The 16,238-nt window shown below is 41.2% G+C and overlaps 1 protein-coding gene across 1 annotated transcript in view; it reads left to right on the forward strand.

Moving 5' to 3' along the window:
* Positions 1-16,238, forward strand: part of KNTC1 (kinetochore associated 1) — a 79,582-nt gene that overhangs the window by 17,434 nt on the left and 45,910 nt on the right. The window contains exons 17-29 of the mRNA XM_077835278.1: positions 289-414; positions 505-594; positions 1,928-1,993; positions 2,532-2,593; positions 3,539-3,650; positions 4,558-4,701; positions 4,935-4,991; positions 5,344-5,445; positions 7,833-7,949; positions 10,676-10,819; positions 11,026-11,124; positions 12,076-12,179; positions 12,366-12,471. Coding sequence (XP_077691404.1) covers positions 289-414; positions 505-594; positions 1,928-1,993; positions 2,532-2,593; positions 3,539-3,650; positions 4,558-4,701; positions 4,935-4,991; positions 5,344-5,445; positions 7,833-7,949; positions 10,676-10,819; positions 11,026-11,124; positions 12,076-12,179; positions 12,366-12,471 — 1,329 coding nt within the window. The remainder of the gene's footprint in view (positions 1-288; positions 415-504; positions 595-1,927; positions 1,994-2,531; positions 2,594-3,538; positions 3,651-4,557; positions 4,702-4,934; positions 4,992-5,343; positions 5,446-7,832; positions 7,950-10,675; positions 10,820-11,025; positions 11,125-12,075; positions 12,180-12,365; positions 12,472-16,238) is intronic.

Here is a 16,238-nt window from a genome sequence, read left to right on the forward strand (position 1 = left end):
TATACAACTTAACTCAATTTTATAAAACATCATATGGAAAAAGCCTAGAGAACTCTATCACCCACCCTGCACTCCTGCGCAAACATGTATAGTTTAGTAAGCCAAGAAGTACCATGATAGTTAGGCACTTCTTAAATGAGGACATTCACCTTATTTGGACCTAGTTTCCTCCAGAATAATATTGTGATCTGACCATGTGATGACCTTTCAACTAGAGAGAGAGAGATTATCTCTTTAAAGCAGTAGGACACTAGTTTTAAAAGTGTCTGCCTTTGTTTTTTAAAACAGCTTGTTTACAAAGTAAAAGCAAGTGCCATTTTAGAGAAATTGGCTTCATCTTCCATTGGGAGTTATGGTCAAACAGTTTGGTTAGATCTTGTGGATGAAGCTAAAGAAAATCTGCATAAAATACAGGTATGTTGCACGACTCTTGTTGCACACATTCAACCAAGCTGAAAGGGAGCCTAGAGTTAAGAATTTTAAACTGTTTCTTTAATCAAACAGGATAACCATTTTGTCGTGAATTACTGCATAAATACTCCATGGCTGACGTATGAAACAACTCAGGAAATGTTAAACTATGCTAAAATCAGAGTAAGTTTTATATGAAATTGCTCATACCAGTACATTTCTGCTCTGTTTTCCCACTTGACTTGAATGACTGTCGCTCTACAAGGGATGTTGCAGCTCAACAAAGAATGATACTGTTTTGGAGGACTGGCCAAAAAATTATGCAGACTAAGGGCTAAGCAAAAGGGGAGATGCTGTTGAGCACACTTTGTTGCTTCTCTATGCTAGGGTAAAGCATATTCCCAGTTAACACTTACTGTCACCAGCAAGCATTCCAGACACATTGCCTAATATGAAAATCATTTCTGCTTGTGGATGTGGTGTGTGGACTAGTTTTCTAGCTGACTTTCCTTATGCTCTTGAGTGTTGTGAAGGGATCCTTTTCCTCTTTCCCCTGCACAAAGAGCAGGACAGGGTTTCGTTTGCACATTGGAAACCAGGATTTAGTCTTGGGCGCAGCAGGTTTACCAAGCCCTTTGCATGGACTGAAAACTAAACACTTATTTGAATTTTTCATTCTTTTCACATTCCAGACTTTCCTGCCTTATTTAAAAGAACCAGGTAGATGTATTATGGCCCTGATCCTGCAAACACTGCATACATGTAGAGCCCTGTTTAGATACTTTTTGCAGATCGGATACACGTTTGTGTATCTGCAGATATCCACTGATATCTGCGGATTTGCAGGACTCTACACTGGGGGCTGGGCTAGGCTCCGAGGCATCCTCCTGCCAGAGCCTGGTTGGGGAGAGCCATATGGGCAGCTGTGGGGAGCCTGTGTGGAGTCACTGACCCTCCACCTGTCTTAGGCTGGGCAGAGAGCCTGGAGGGCGGGGATATGGCCGGGGGCTGCTCCCCTGCCCACACCCTCCTCTGTTCCCCCACACACACTCCACGGGCAGGTGGACGGTCCACCACGGTTCCCTGGCTGGGCTCCTCGCTGGCCTGGGAGTGGGGAGACCTGTGGAGCTGCCTGGGGGCTGCTTGGGCCCCCAGCCCAGGGCAGGTGGAAGGTCCGCCACGGCTCCCCATGGCTGCCTGCCTGGTTCTGACTGTGGTCGGGCTGCGGCTCCAAGCCACCCCCTTCCCTGCACGGATACAAAATTTGTATCCACATCTGTCCTGCTATCCGCAGAAATGGTCCACGGATATAAAGTGGATACCTGTGAACTTGCAAGGCTCTACATACATGCAGAGATCCTGTGGAAAGATCGAGAACTTGCAGGATCAAGTCCTTGATTTATGAAGATACTAGTTTGTTAGTGTTTACATTAAAATTCTACAGTGCTGTGCAATATCTGATACATTATGCATCAACAGTATTGTCAACTATTGTGTGTTAATACATTCATTTCAGATCTTGAAGAGAGATGACAAAACGATTGCTTCCTTATCTGATGGGGTTCAAGTGTCCATAACAGAAGTAAGAGAACAAATAAAAATTGCCTTAATTTTAAAAATGTGTTAACTTCCTTTAAACAGTTAGGCAATTTTAAAAATTGGATTAATGTCTAAATGTCTTAAAAATTTAATCTAAAAACACTTAAAATGAGATGAGATCCTGATACAGATATTGCTTTCAGAATGAAATGCTTCCTCTTCCTATAGAAATGAATGGTTCTTGAGTACTCTAGAAGCTAGAGAGATCAATCTGATGTTTGTCTCTTGAATTTTTAATGTTCTGAAGGAGCTTTTAAACAACTATAAAATGTTTGTGTTTATTAAGCCCTGTTGCAGCTAAAATGGTATTCTGACAGTGTACAGGAAGTGGAGTGTAAGCCATTTATCGTCTTGAATTTTTGGAATAATATGTACTACGTAAATTGTCCTGCTTGACTAATTGGTTAGAGATTTTGGAAACCACCTGTACCTATCATTTTTATATTGGTTTTTCTTAACATCACTTTCTGAATAGCTAGAGTTTTCCCTTCAACTAAAATAACTCCTTTATCTCTGTACAGGTACTGAGAGCTCAAGCAAGGCTAACTACTTTCTATGGAGCCTTTGGACCAGAGAAATTCAGGTTTCCATTAAAAAAGTTTTCTTTTTATGTCGGGCTTTCCACTTGGTGTCTCCTCCTTCATTCATACTTTTACTCTCTCACTCCACCCCCAGAGCAGGTAGTGAGAAAGGAGCAGAGCTCCACTCGTGTCCCTAACATGACAGCTGAGGTAGCACAAAAGAGAGGGAAGTAACCTAGCTCCAGTGGGCTGCAGTAAGCTACTTCTGCCTCCAGGAGCATGTGGGAGAAAAAAAAAGGAATTGTGACCATCAGTCATAGTTCCTTTACTCTGAATCTCAATTTTTCCCCAGAACTGCTCATGGTGTTAGCCAAAGGCTCAATCTAGTATGTCAGCCTTTTTCCTTTTCTTCTATGGTCTTGTTTAATTTCCTATCTGCATAGGAGGTCAGCCTGCTCTGCTGTTTGTCTCCTTGATTGATTTATTTATTAATTACAAGCAAATTAAACAGAAAAATGTGTATCTTCCTTGTATGTGGGGTCTAATTTTCCCTCTATGCAACCATTAGGTTGGTGGTAGTTCTGCCACACACGAAGGGGGAAATGCACACTGCAGCTTTTTTTTGGACATTAGTATTCATTCCTTCACTGGGCTCATGATATACCACCAAGTAGCTGTTTTGTGCCTCCTTGCAAAACAAAAACTGAGGAGGCCAGAAGGGAGCGTACAAAGTAAACCCTGGCCATTTGAACCAGAAGAGAACTTAAGTCAAGCCTACATAGTGAAAATATGTAACCTAGATTTTTATGGTGCAGATGCTGTATTTTAAGCATTATTTAGCAGAAAATTGGAATTTGTGGATGTGTCATAGAAGAGAGATGATTTTTCAAAAACCTATATTCACTTTACCACTATCTCTGTTCTATAAAAACTTGGTGGAACATGTGTATGTATTTTAAATACTTTACATGAAAGCCTAAAAACACTTTTCCTCATCACACTCCTAGTGGAATTGCTTGGACTGAATTCTTGAATAATGAAGACAGTTTCAAGAACATCCTTTTTCAGCTAGAAGGAGGCAATCTTCCTTGTGCGCAATACCTCTGGCTTAGGCATCAGGTATGAAGTCAAGTGTTTTTTTAAAATCTCTGGTTTCAGAGTAGCAGCCGTGTTAGTCTGTATTCGCAAAAAGAAAAGGAGTACTTGTGGCACATTAGAGACTAACCAATTTATTTGAGCATAAGCTTTTGTGAGCTACAGCTCACGAAAGCTTATGCTCAAATAAATTGGTTAGTCTCTAAGGTGCCACAAGTACTCCTTTTCTTTTTTTAAAATCTGTTGTTCTAGAAAGCCCAATATTAAACACCTCCTTGATGAGTAGAAAGTCTGAGAGAATCCCATCTTTGATGAGGCTGACTTACGTTATCCGATTTCCTTTGCGTTCTGAACTTGTTACTGGTTAGACAAATTAATTTCTGTTGTAACATTACAGATAAGTCCATTTTGGGGGATGCCAAAGCCATGAAAGATGACATTTTTGGGACTCTGTTAGGCTTGCTGTCTCGTGTTTACCTTCTCAGGGGCCATGAATCTTGCTCACTAACAGAATTTTTAAGGCTTGCTTAAGACTTGACTGCTGCCTTGAAAATGCTTTGAAAACAGCTATGTGGATTGAGATGTAACAAATCCAAAATGCTGGCCACAAGGTATTGAATTTCCCATTGTCTTGCTGGAGAGAGCTAGAGATCCATAACTTTTTGGTTTTCTAAAGCAACAACATTGTAAGCCCATTTCTGCTTCCACTGAAGTTTGTGGCAGCAAGATTGTGTTCTATATGTTGTGATAAATTCACTTCACTTAGATTTTGTTTAACTTGACTACACTTTTTAACATGACATGTTTTCATATCACTGAATGGCCAAACTCTTCAGTAATATAAAAAGCCGAGTTAGAAAGAGCAGTATCTTTATTATATAATAGCATATGCTATAATAAAAACATAATTGTTTTGCTTTTTATATCTTAGGCAGATTTTGAAAGCAGCTTTGATGTGAAAATGCTGGAGGACCTGCTTAACACAATCTGTGCTACCATTCCTGTAAAAGAACTGTGTCTGTGGTTTAAAAATGTTGTGATTCCTTTTGTAAGGAGGGTTGTGCCAAAAGGACAGGTAAAACTCTTAAAAGAAACATCCATGCAGATGACTTTTATATTTTTTTTTTTTTTCAGATTAAGGTACAGTTATATGCAAGCCTCTTGCAGAAATGGTATTTTTGCTACTCAGAAAAGCCATTTCTTTAATATTGTGACTTTCTATAGTTTGTTTCAAAAATTAATAATTTTACTTCATATTATTGTAAATGTTTTTCTTTAACACAACATTTTAATCATTATGTATTTCAGAAAATATTAGCAAAATGGCTGGAACAAGGAGCCCGAAATCTTGAATTAACTGATAAGGTAAAGTATCAGGGGGGTAGCCGTGTTAGTCTGTATCCACAAAAAACAAGGAGTCCAGTGGCACCTTAAAGGCTAACAGATTTGTTTGGGCATAAGCTTTTGTGGGTAAAAAAAACCACTTCTTCAGATGCATGGAGTGAAAACTACCTTTTCTAACTTTACTAATTTTCACTCTGTGAATCTGAAGTGTTGTTTTACCCACAAAAGCTTATGCCCAAATACTTTGTTAATCTTTAAGATGCCACCGCACTCCTTGTTGTTTCTGATAAAGTAAAGTATATTTATGCTGAAAAAAACCTTGTATTTCTACACTTGTACTGATAGTCTCACTAATTTCTAATATTTTGGTTAGGTAAATTGGCCAGAAAATGGACTTCAAATGGCAGAGGTGTTTTTTACAAGTAAAAATCCAGGTGAACTGGGCCTGGCATCTTCCTGGCGTTGGATTCCCTTGGTAAGGAGTATAGTTAATTGATAACACTACATTGCTGACTAAATATTTACATTACTGGGACAGATCTTTACATGTAGTCTTTTTATAATATGATTGCTAAGACCCAGTAATAGCAATCAAATACATTCTTTTGGTGAGGGAAGACTAATTTTAGGGAAATGAGGAATTAAGTTCCTATCTTCCTTTGTCTTATCTTTTAGCTGTGTTAACAAAATGTCCTTTTTGCTAGCCTTAACACGTTTGCAGTTCCGAAATTGGGATGTAACATGTCTCTCCCTAGCCCATAAGGGGGCAGGGGGGGAATTACTTATAGCATGTCAAAGTTCCTGACTGATCTTAACATTTACAACAAATCTTTTGACACATTCTGAACTTGTTTGTGATTATACAAACCAAATCAATTATGGTAGCTCTGACAGTTTGTTGCTGTCTCTTCAGCAATACAACATATTTTTGCAGTTTCAGTCACTTTTATTGTGTTAGTCTGAGGTGCCACAAGTACTCCTTTTCTTTTTATTGTTTTGTGACAAATCATAACACTTAGCAAATTCCTGTGTTCAATAAAGTTGAGAATCTCACTCTTGCCATAAATCCCTATATATGAAGGTAGTAAATATACTATAGTATAATTTTGTATAGTAGCTGCAATATAACATTACTACAGAACAATTTATGGCTTTAAAAAAAAACCACATTATCAGGAGGACATAAACCTATTAGCAAGACATGGAAGGCTACCGTGTGGTGAGTGCTCACCAGTCAGGTTCAGGGACCAACTCAGGCACACAGATATTAATGATGGACAGCAATACAAAATTGTCAGATAGAAATAAAAAGTGAGTTCTTCTTCTTCCCCTCTTCTAGAGCCTTCTGGGTGCAGTGAAGAGGGACGATATGGTGTTTGCTACTCTCTCCCCAGCCTCTTTTTGTTTTGAATCCTACTCCTACATTAATAATTCTGGTATCTGTCAGCTTTTCTTAGCAGCAGCATGAAATTGATATGGTTCTTGAGAGTGTCACTGTAGAAAGAGAAGGCCCTGAAACATAAATTCTTGTATCAGAGGCCCAGTCTAAGGCTTGAAGCCTGAATCAAAGTAAAGCCTGAACCAAAGTACTTCCAGGCAGTGATAAGCAAAGCTGGGCTGTGAGCCAGAGGCAGGTCCCACTCTCAGAAGTTGGCAAGAAAAGGTTGTTAGAGGCATGTGCACACACACACACTAAGTGCTAATGAGAGGAACTTGTGCCAAGACGGTGGCAAGACACTCCACAGAGATAACAAGGAACAGGCAGGTATATCTTAAAGACAGGGTCAAAAGGATAACATGATGGATAGATTCATTTGAACTATGATGAGTAATCAGTCCCACAAAGGTATAAAAGTAGGTCCCAGAGCGCATATCTTTGACCAGCCTAGGGGGCAGTGGAGTGTCTTGCCACTGACTGAGCTGTGTCCATTGCCAGAGTCGTAGTATGCCCTGTAGAGGCTATAGGGAACTATTACTATGCTTCATTTGACAATAAACCTGGCTCAGGTTCCTTCGTACCTTACTAGAGTCTGGTTTTTGGGGGTTCTCTCAGGGTCTGCTATGTTAGCTATCTGCACAGAGCTGGAGCAGCACACAGAGGGAACACACACGCAGCCAACTGTTATCAAACAAGAGCGGAGCACCACACCAGTAGCTACCGACAGTCACTGCTGACTAGAAATGGTGAAACTAATTAGTCTTGTTTAACTTGTTGCTGTTTGCCAAAGTTCTGGACCATGGCAAAGGCAATGAACATGCCTATTTGTAGAGGCAGAAAGTGACACTGAATTGGCTTACTCTTTCAAATGTAAGCTGAATGTATCTCGACAAAAGACAGACAAACTTAGTAGATTTTAAGCTTTCATTAAAACAAACATTCCACAGAATTAAGACTCCCCCCCTCCTCCCCATGCAATGGGGGTGTAGGCGCAAGTAGCTTTTTCAAATCATGGGTTAGTCCATGCAAATAAAAGTAAATTTATGTAGGTTATAGTCATATGTATTCTATAGATACAGTAGCACCTGTAAATATGGTGGGACAGGTGACAAGAAATAAAGTGCAAAGCAAACCAACTGCTCATTGCAAAAGCTGAAAATGTGGAAACTACAGTAGAACACAGTAATTGTCAGAGCTGCTGTCTTTAAACCGTCTGAGCCCTACATGTTAAATGCTCAATGAAAAGCAGATGAATTGTCTCTTGCCGCTCCTGATATGTCCCCTTTTCAGACTATGGGCTGACTTTTTAAATTGTATGTTTTTTATGAAAAAAATAGCAGTTCTACAAAGACCTTCACGTAATACGCAAACTTCAGACAATTATCGATAAGTTCCTCAGGAAATTTTTCTCTATGATGTTTCAGAAGTGTGGTGATTGTGAAGAGGTGCATCGGTTAAAGAAGCTGGTGAATGATTTACAAGAATTGGTAGATCTCTACAGAAAGTACAGCTGCAAACTAGCGCTGTGTGATTTTGAAAAGGTAGTATTGCAGGCTTATTAAAAATAATATCTGAGAACTGTCTGTATGGTTGGCATGTCAAAAGTCACCGAGCCAGAATAGTTCTGTGGATTATTGAGCATAGGATTTCAAGCCAATAATCCCTGCTCTGACACTGACTTTTTGGTTTGTGTACACTTTATGGCATGTACAGTACACTCAGCTAGCCTGGGTATAAATACCAGCTTAGATGGTGAGGCACTGCTTAAGTGTGTAGAGTACAAACACACCAAACCTTTCTACAAGCCCGAACACTGCCTCCCACATCTACAGTGCTATTTTTAGCAGTATAGTGACCCGCAGCCTCCCCCCATCCAGAACTTTTCACTGCTGCACGTAACTATGCACCAGTGTGGACACAGCCCACGTTTAACTGCAGCATTGGCCACCCTCCTGCATCAACAGGTGAGTGAACTTGATGGGGCCAGCAATGAAAAGGACAGTCCCAGTAGCAAGGGAGGGAGACACTCACCAAACAACAATAGGTAGTGCCTCCCCCTGGGAATCTGAGGCACCCATTGGCCGGCTGTGGGAGAGGAGTGCTGCTTGGCCAGCATTTCCCAGAATTTAGCCCAGTTCAGGGGCCATGTGGAGCCTCTTTTGGCTCTCTGCCAGCAGCCCACTCTACCACTCAAACTAGGAATAAGAACCTAGCCTGACAGATGCTGTGGGTCTAGCCAGTCAGCTGTTTAGGGGGGGTAAGGGATGAGGTTCTTCCCATATGCCCATTAGCAAAGGATCAAGGAGTTTTCCTTGCAGCACTTTCAAGCCACAGTGGGTTGAGTAGGAACACACTTGGTACCTGTAGTCGATTGCTGCTGACTCACCAGCATGGCACCTCCTTCTGGTCAGTCCAGGAATGAGCTTATCTAGCTCAGGAGCACCCTCCTCTGGCCAGTTTCTCCCTGCCCTTACCTGCCCCTCTGCAGTCCCTTTATCTCCACCATGTATAGGCCCCACATTCCTCCTGGACCACAGTGCCCCTTACCTTGGGGTGCTGCCCCTCACCCAGGGAACCCCACTCCCCTGAGACCACCTCACCTCAGTGACACACTGCCAGTCCTCATCTAGCCCCTTTATTCAGGGGCAAACTGCAGTCTGCAATGGCCACTCACCATTGGCTAGGGGGTTGGACCTGCTGCCTTTCCTTGCAGCCCCAGTACCTCCTTAGGCCTTCCTGTCAGGCCTCAGCCTGGGAGGTCACCAGGCCTGAGCTCCCCAGCTCAGCTTTCCCCTTCCCCAGCACTGCTCTGTTGAAGGTACCCTGTGCTCCCAGTGCAGTCCTTCCTCTCCTAAGGCTGGAATGAGACTGCCTGCCTCCTAGCTCACAGCCCTTTTTATACCAACCCTACCAGGCCTGGATTGGCTGCTACCTGCCTTCACCTGATTGGCCTCTTGGGGCAACTCTTTCCCAGAGCTGGTTTTAACCCCTTTCTCCCCAGAGCGGGGTGCTCGCCCCTCTACAGTACCTAACAGGAGTTGTTTATTCATCGCAACTTGCGTTGGGTTTCTAGTGCAGTTAAGAGAATACTGTGAACGGTTCCCAGAGGTAAAAGACCTGGGATTTTGGTACTGGGCCTCGGGCTCAAGTGATAGGGTGAGACCTAGTGGCCTTTGCGGTCCAAGGTCAGACCTTGTGACCCTTGAGGGCCAAGGTCCTCACCCTACTACACCCTCTGTCTCCCTCGTGGTGGGGAGGGTGATGAGACTTGGAGCTCAGGCCTGAAAGATTGGCTGAGTAGAGCTTACCCTGTCTTATGGGTTATGTAGTAAGGAGCCCTGTAACCCCTGCACTGGAACCAATTAAATGCCTGGTATAAGAGAATATGGGTGATGGGCAGGTAGCGCCCCTCCATTGTGTTAAAGTTGTGACCTGCTGCTTAATTCCATGCATGTGTCTGTCCTCATTTTGCCACTGTGTCCATATCAAGTAGCTACATGTACCCTACATGCTGCTGCAAGTGTAGACAAGGCCTTTGACTTTGGGTAGATCATTTAATCTTGCTGTGCCTTGCTTTCCCTATACATAAGAATGGCCATACTGGATCAGACCAAAGGTCCATCTAGCCCAGTATCCTGTCTTCAGATAGTGGCCCCTGCTAGGTACTTCAGAGGGAATTAATAGAACAGGTAATCATCAAATGCTCCATTCCCTGTCACCCATTCCCAGCTTTTTGGAAACAGAGACTAGGGATCCCATCCCAGTGAATAGCCATTGATGGACCTATCCTCCATGAATTTATCTAGTTCTTTTTTGAACCCTGTTATAGTCTTGGCCTTCACAACATCCTCTGGAAGAGAGTTCCACAGGAATAATAATATTAAACCACCACAAAAGGGTGTCATGAAGTATGTTTATTGCATGGAAATGCTTTCAAGATATAAACTGCTATATATATGTGATTAGGCATCGTCCCTTCCCCTATTAGTTTACAGTTTCTGATAGTGTCTATTGGGTGACAGTACAAGCTTGTAGTGGAGGAGAAATCAAAAGTTTAGCTCAACACAAGAAGGCTTTGTGGAAGAAGTCTGTAGGGGGGTTGGTTTTCTTTGGGCTGGGCAATGAACGTTAGGGCCTGAAGTTTTTCCTTATACTTCAGTGGGCATTGGATAAGGCCCTTAGAGAAATGAGGGAAGAATGCTGTTCGTTGTGCTACTCTAACATGCTCTGGAGCTTGTGTTTTTGTAACTGTTTTTCTGCCCCCTAGGAGAATGCAAGTACAATAGTATTCCGCATGTTTGATAAAGTTTTGGCACCAGAGCTCATTCCATCCATTTTGGAGAAGTTTATAAAGCCATACATACGGGAACATAATCTACAACAGGATGAACTTCTCTTGCAGTATATAAAGGTATCCATTTTCCCTCCCTTTTTAAAGGGATGTTATTTTAGGCAAGAAGTCAAGGATGATTGTTTGCTATATACTCTTACAATTTAGGGCCAGCTTCTGATATCCTTGAATGAAAAAATCTGGTCCTTAGTGTTGTTTAAATTATGGAATGCTCCTGCCATAATTCTGAATGTTTAATATTAAACTTTATTTATCAAAATACTCAGGACTTGCTAGAACGTTGTTGTACACGATCTACATCCGTGTTTGAAACTGCGTGGGAGGCAAAGGCAATAGCTGTCATTGGCTGCATATCTGATACAGATGTAAGTACATTAAATAAATGTACAAATGGATTTTAAGCTTGTTTGTTATGTTATGAATGAAAAAATGATGTTTATATTCAAGAACAGAATACATTGCGTGGTAGGAGTAAGGGATGGGCCAAATACCGTCCTGCATTTCAGTCAGTCCTAAGAGGATTCTTTGCTTCATCTGGTGCCTTTTCCCTTTCCCTTTAGTTAAGGCTGGTTTTTTTTCTGCTTTCTCGCTGTCCTGGGTAGTTATACAAGTGGCCTTTTGCAAGGTGCAGAGCACCCTCGATTTTCATGATTTCAGGGGGGGAATCACAGTGGTGCCATTTTGGAGAGCATCCAGTGTGGTTGTGCATTGCATTATCATTGAGCCACCAGGATTACCTCAGTCACCATGGCTTTGTAGTTTTAGGTTTATCTTTTAGAAGAGTTGTTTCATTATCAGCAATTCTTTTTCTCGTATAATACTATGTTAAGGTACATATACATTTTTTGAAGCATTGCAGGAGCAACTTCCTGAGTCTTTTAGTAATCTAACAACAATTAGACCTACCTTCAAGAACTTTATACAACCTTGTAGCACACCTTGCATGATTTAATATTTTATTTAAAATTTTTGGAAGAAGCTCTCTAATCCCTTTTAATAAGGTTGCCAAAAGACAGAAACGTAGAAAAAAATAAAGCATACATCTTAGAAAACTATAAAAATATAAAACACAGCTATAACATCAATGGGAGTTCTGCATGCGGAACTCTAATAGAATTGGGCTATAAATTATTCCGATAGTTTGAAGGCTTTCAGGGTGTGTCTGTGTTGTGTAAAACTTGGGGATACCTCCTTGTATGAATGGAGTTTGGGAAGGGAGAAACCTTCCATATCTAACTGAGTCATGGGTAAACTATACTTGAAGGATTTATATAATATAGAGCTTTGTTTTCATAGAAATTTGGATTTCTTTGCAGCTGATATTTGATGCAGTACTGCAGATAATGCACGGTGCTGTGGTGCCTTGGAGTGCCGCTGTGGAGCAGCTAGTGAAGCAGCATTTGGAAATGAAACATGTCAAGTAAGGGAACATTACTTAACTCCTAACACCTATCTCTTCAAAATCTTGTAAGATATTTTACTCGTTTGTTTGTTTGTTTTTTCTTTCAATTAGAATTCAGGGTAGAACTCTTTTACCTTTATTTTTAAAAAATTATGCAGTAAGAAGAAGCAAAGCTATTAATAATAGTGACACATCTATTTGTAGAGTGAAGTTATTGCAGGAAAGTTCCAGACTTATGGAGATGAAGAAGCTGTTACGGGGCTATGGAATAAGAGATACTAATCTTTTAAAGGACAAACAGATGATAATGGTAAGTGGAGAGATACTATTTTTATTTATATTTTTACTTTGCTTCTATAATATATATTCAAATAAAGATTACTAGGCTGCACAAGGCTTTGAGTATTTTGACAAGACTTTAGGGGCCAGACTTTGAAAAGCTCTTAGCACCCAGCAGCTCCCATTGTTCTGTTATTTCTTTTGAAAAGTCTGGCCTCTTCCTTTAGATAGTCTAAATGAGAGCCGAGCTCTACTGAAAAAAATCAGACCACACAAAGACAATCCAGAACAAGTAAAAATAAAATCAGCAAAGTAAATGTAACTTTTAGTCCTCATTCTCCTGCTTTTGGGAGACAGGAAAATTTAAGAACTACTAAAATGGCTTGTTGGCTGGATTAGAAGTGAGCATTTGTAGTCTACTGTTGAGACATGTTCAGAAAGGTGCTTATTAGTTCTTTCCATTGTTTAATGCTACCACAGGCTATTATCCTGTACAAAGGAACCAAACACAAATAATATGAATGAGATGGTTACAAAAGAAAGAAAATGTAGTCCTGCATTTTCTAATCCAAATGGGATTTTGTAACTACCTGTGGTTTGGTGCACTGTCCTTTTTCTTAATGAGATGCTTGGTAAAGAAAAACTCTATTCAATACAGATCTCTGCAAAGTATTTGAAAAGCAGTCTTAGTCTGCTTCCTACCCCCACCCGCCCCAATGCATCAGCGGCTATTCTCAGACAACTAGAGATTAGATCTTTAGCATTTCTCATGTCCCTTGGGCTCTGTCTACACTTATGGCGAGGTGTAGAATACAGACACTGAACACACATGTGGCCATGGCCACTGGAGGCCTATAGTGAGAATGCTTAATCAGGCAAACTGCAAAGAATAGGGCAAACAACCTCAAGACTGGTGGTTTATTCTATAATTAGGGCCCCACCAAATTCACGGCCATGAAAAATGCGTCACGGACCATGAAATCTGGCCTCCTCCTGTGAAATCTGGTCTTTTGTATACTTTTCCCCTATACTTACAGTTTTCATGGGGGAGACCAGTGTTTCTCAAATTGGAGGTCCTGACCCAAAAGGGAGTTGCAGGGGGTCGCAAGGTTATTTTAGGGAGGTTGCAGTACTGCCACCCTTACTTCTGCACTGCCTTCAGAGCTGGGCAGCTGCAGAGCAGCGGCTGTTGGCTAGGCACCCAGCTCTGAAGGCAGTGCCCCATCAACAGCAGTGCAGAAATAAGGGTGGCAATACTGTACCATGCCACCCTTACTTCTGCGCTGCTGCCTTCAGAGCTGGGCAGCCAGAGAGTGGTGGCTGCTGACTGAGGGCCCAGTTCTGCAGGCAGCAGCGCAGAACTAAGGGTGGCAATACCATACCATGCCATCCTTTAATGTGGATAAATGTAAAGTAATGCACGTTGGAAAAAATAACCCCAACTACATATACAATATGATGGGGGCTAATTTAGCTACAACTAATGAGGAAAAAGATCTTGAAGTCATCGTGGATAATTCTTTGAAGACGTCCACGCAGTGTGCAGCAGCAGTCAAAAAAGCAAACAGGATGTTAGGAATCATTAAAAAAGGGATAGAGAATAAAATGGAGAATATCTTATTGCCCTTATATAAATCCATGGTACGCCCACATCTTGAATACTGCATACGGATGTGGTCCCCTCATCTCAAAAAAGATATACTGGCATTAGAAAAGGTTCAGAAAAGGGCAACTAAAATGATTAGGGGTTTGGAACCGGTCCACTATGAGGAGAGATTAAAGAGGCTAGGACTTTTCAGCTTGGAAAAGAGGAAACTAAGGGGGGATATGATCGAGGTATATAAAATCATGAGTGGTATGGAGAAAGTGAATAAGGAAAAGTTATTTACTTGTTCCCATAATATAAGAACTAGGGGCCACCAAATGAAATTAATGGGTAGCAGGTTTAAAACAAATAAAAGGAAGTTCTTCTTCACTCAGCGCACAGTCAACCCGTGGAACTCCTTGCCTGAGGAGGTTGTGAAAGCTAGGACTATAATAGGGTTTAAAAGAGAACTGGCTAAATTCATGAAGGTTAAGTCCATTAATGGCTATTAGCCAGGATGGGTAAGGAATGGTGTCCCTAGCCTCTGTTTGTCAGAGGGTGGAGATGGATGGCGGGAGAGAGATCACTAGATCATTACCTGTTAGGTTCACTTCCTCTGGGGTATCTGGCACTGGCCACTGTCGGTAGACAGGATACTGGGCTGGACGGACCTTTGGTCTGACCCAGTATGGCCATTCTTATGTTCTTACTTCTGCACTGCTGCTGACGCTGGCTCTGCTTTCAGAGCTGGGATCCCCACCATCAGTCACCGCTCTCCAGATGCCCAGCTCTGAAGGCAGCGCTGCTGCCAGCAGCAGTGCAGAAGTAAGGGTAGAAGTACCGCTACCGCCCCCCCCCCCCCGCACATGAAAACCTTACGACTGCCTCTCCCCCACTTCTCCTTTTCGGGTCAGGACCCCTACAATTACAACACCGTGAAAATTCAGATTTAAATAGCTGAAATCATGATTTTTTTTATTTTTTTTTTAAATCATATGACCATGAAATTGACCAAAATGGACCATGAATTTGATAGGATCCTATCTGTAATTAGATTTTACCAAGCCAGTAACTAAATAGCTTCTGTAATGCTTACTGGTTATCAAGAAGCCAAAATACAGTTCCCTTTAAGCATTCCAACCTTTGGCTCCCCTCCAGACAGTCAAGTCTAATATAGTGAGGGTTACTGAAAGCCTTATTTGCCATATATGAAGTTCTACCAATCCCAAGAGATCAGATACATTACCTACCAGGTCAGTGAATATTTCAGATCTTACCCACGTACATGCTTACAGCCAATCCTTATTAACTAAATCTAAAATTTATTAATAAAAAGTACTGTGATGGTTAAAGATCATTATACATACAGATATGAATACAGTTCTTAGGTCAGTTTCATAGCAGAAGTGGTGAGGTTGCTGATTTGTAAAAATCCTTTTAGAATCAATTTAAAAGGTTATAGTCCAATAGGCTGTCCATGTGCATAGTTTTTTCAAATTCTTCCTTGAGAAATTGCAGAGATAATCCAGAGTAGACCTGGAGACCTCAGTCTTGTGACTTAGACTTTCCGTGACAAAATTTAAGCAGATCTGAGATAAAACAGGATCAGGTACGACTTCCTTTCTAGTGGAAGCAAGCTGTGGTCACAGCAGGGCTTCCTTGGCTGAAGAATAGGTAATGTATATTGTTGCTTTGAAGCTAATTCCTATTTCCTAGGCTTACACCAGAAACTAGTTGCATTCATTAGCACAGCATTTCCCAAACTGTGTTCCACGGAACACTGGTGTTCCACACAATGTGAATAGGTGTTCCGTGAAAGAATCTAGAATTTAATTTTGACCCTTGCACTTGATTTTTGTACTACTTTATACGTGCTTTCCAGTTAGAAATTGTTAGTTCAAGTTATTTTAAATTTGTATTTTTGCTTTGTTTTATAAAATAAAATATATTTGAGCATAAATAACGCAATTTTTTATTTGAAAACCAAACGACTACAAAATAATATAAGTGTTCCGTAATAGGCTAAAAAGTGTTCCGTGGCCAAAAAAGTTTGGGAAACGCTGCATTAGCATAAGACAATTAACCATCAGACAGTTCACAGGTAGTCTACTACAAATTTCAAAGACAAATGAAGACAATTATATTACACCACACGTTCCATCTAAATATTAATATCCCCTTTTGATTTCTGAATCAATAGAATATAGTCATGA

The sequence above is a fragment of the Eretmochelys imbricata genome, chromosome 15 (assembly GCF_965152235.1).
Source record: "Eretmochelys imbricata isolate rEreImb1 chromosome 15, rEreImb1.hap1, whole genome shotgun sequence".
NCBI lineage: Eukaryota > Metazoa > Chordata > Testudines > Cheloniidae > Eretmochelys > Eretmochelys imbricata.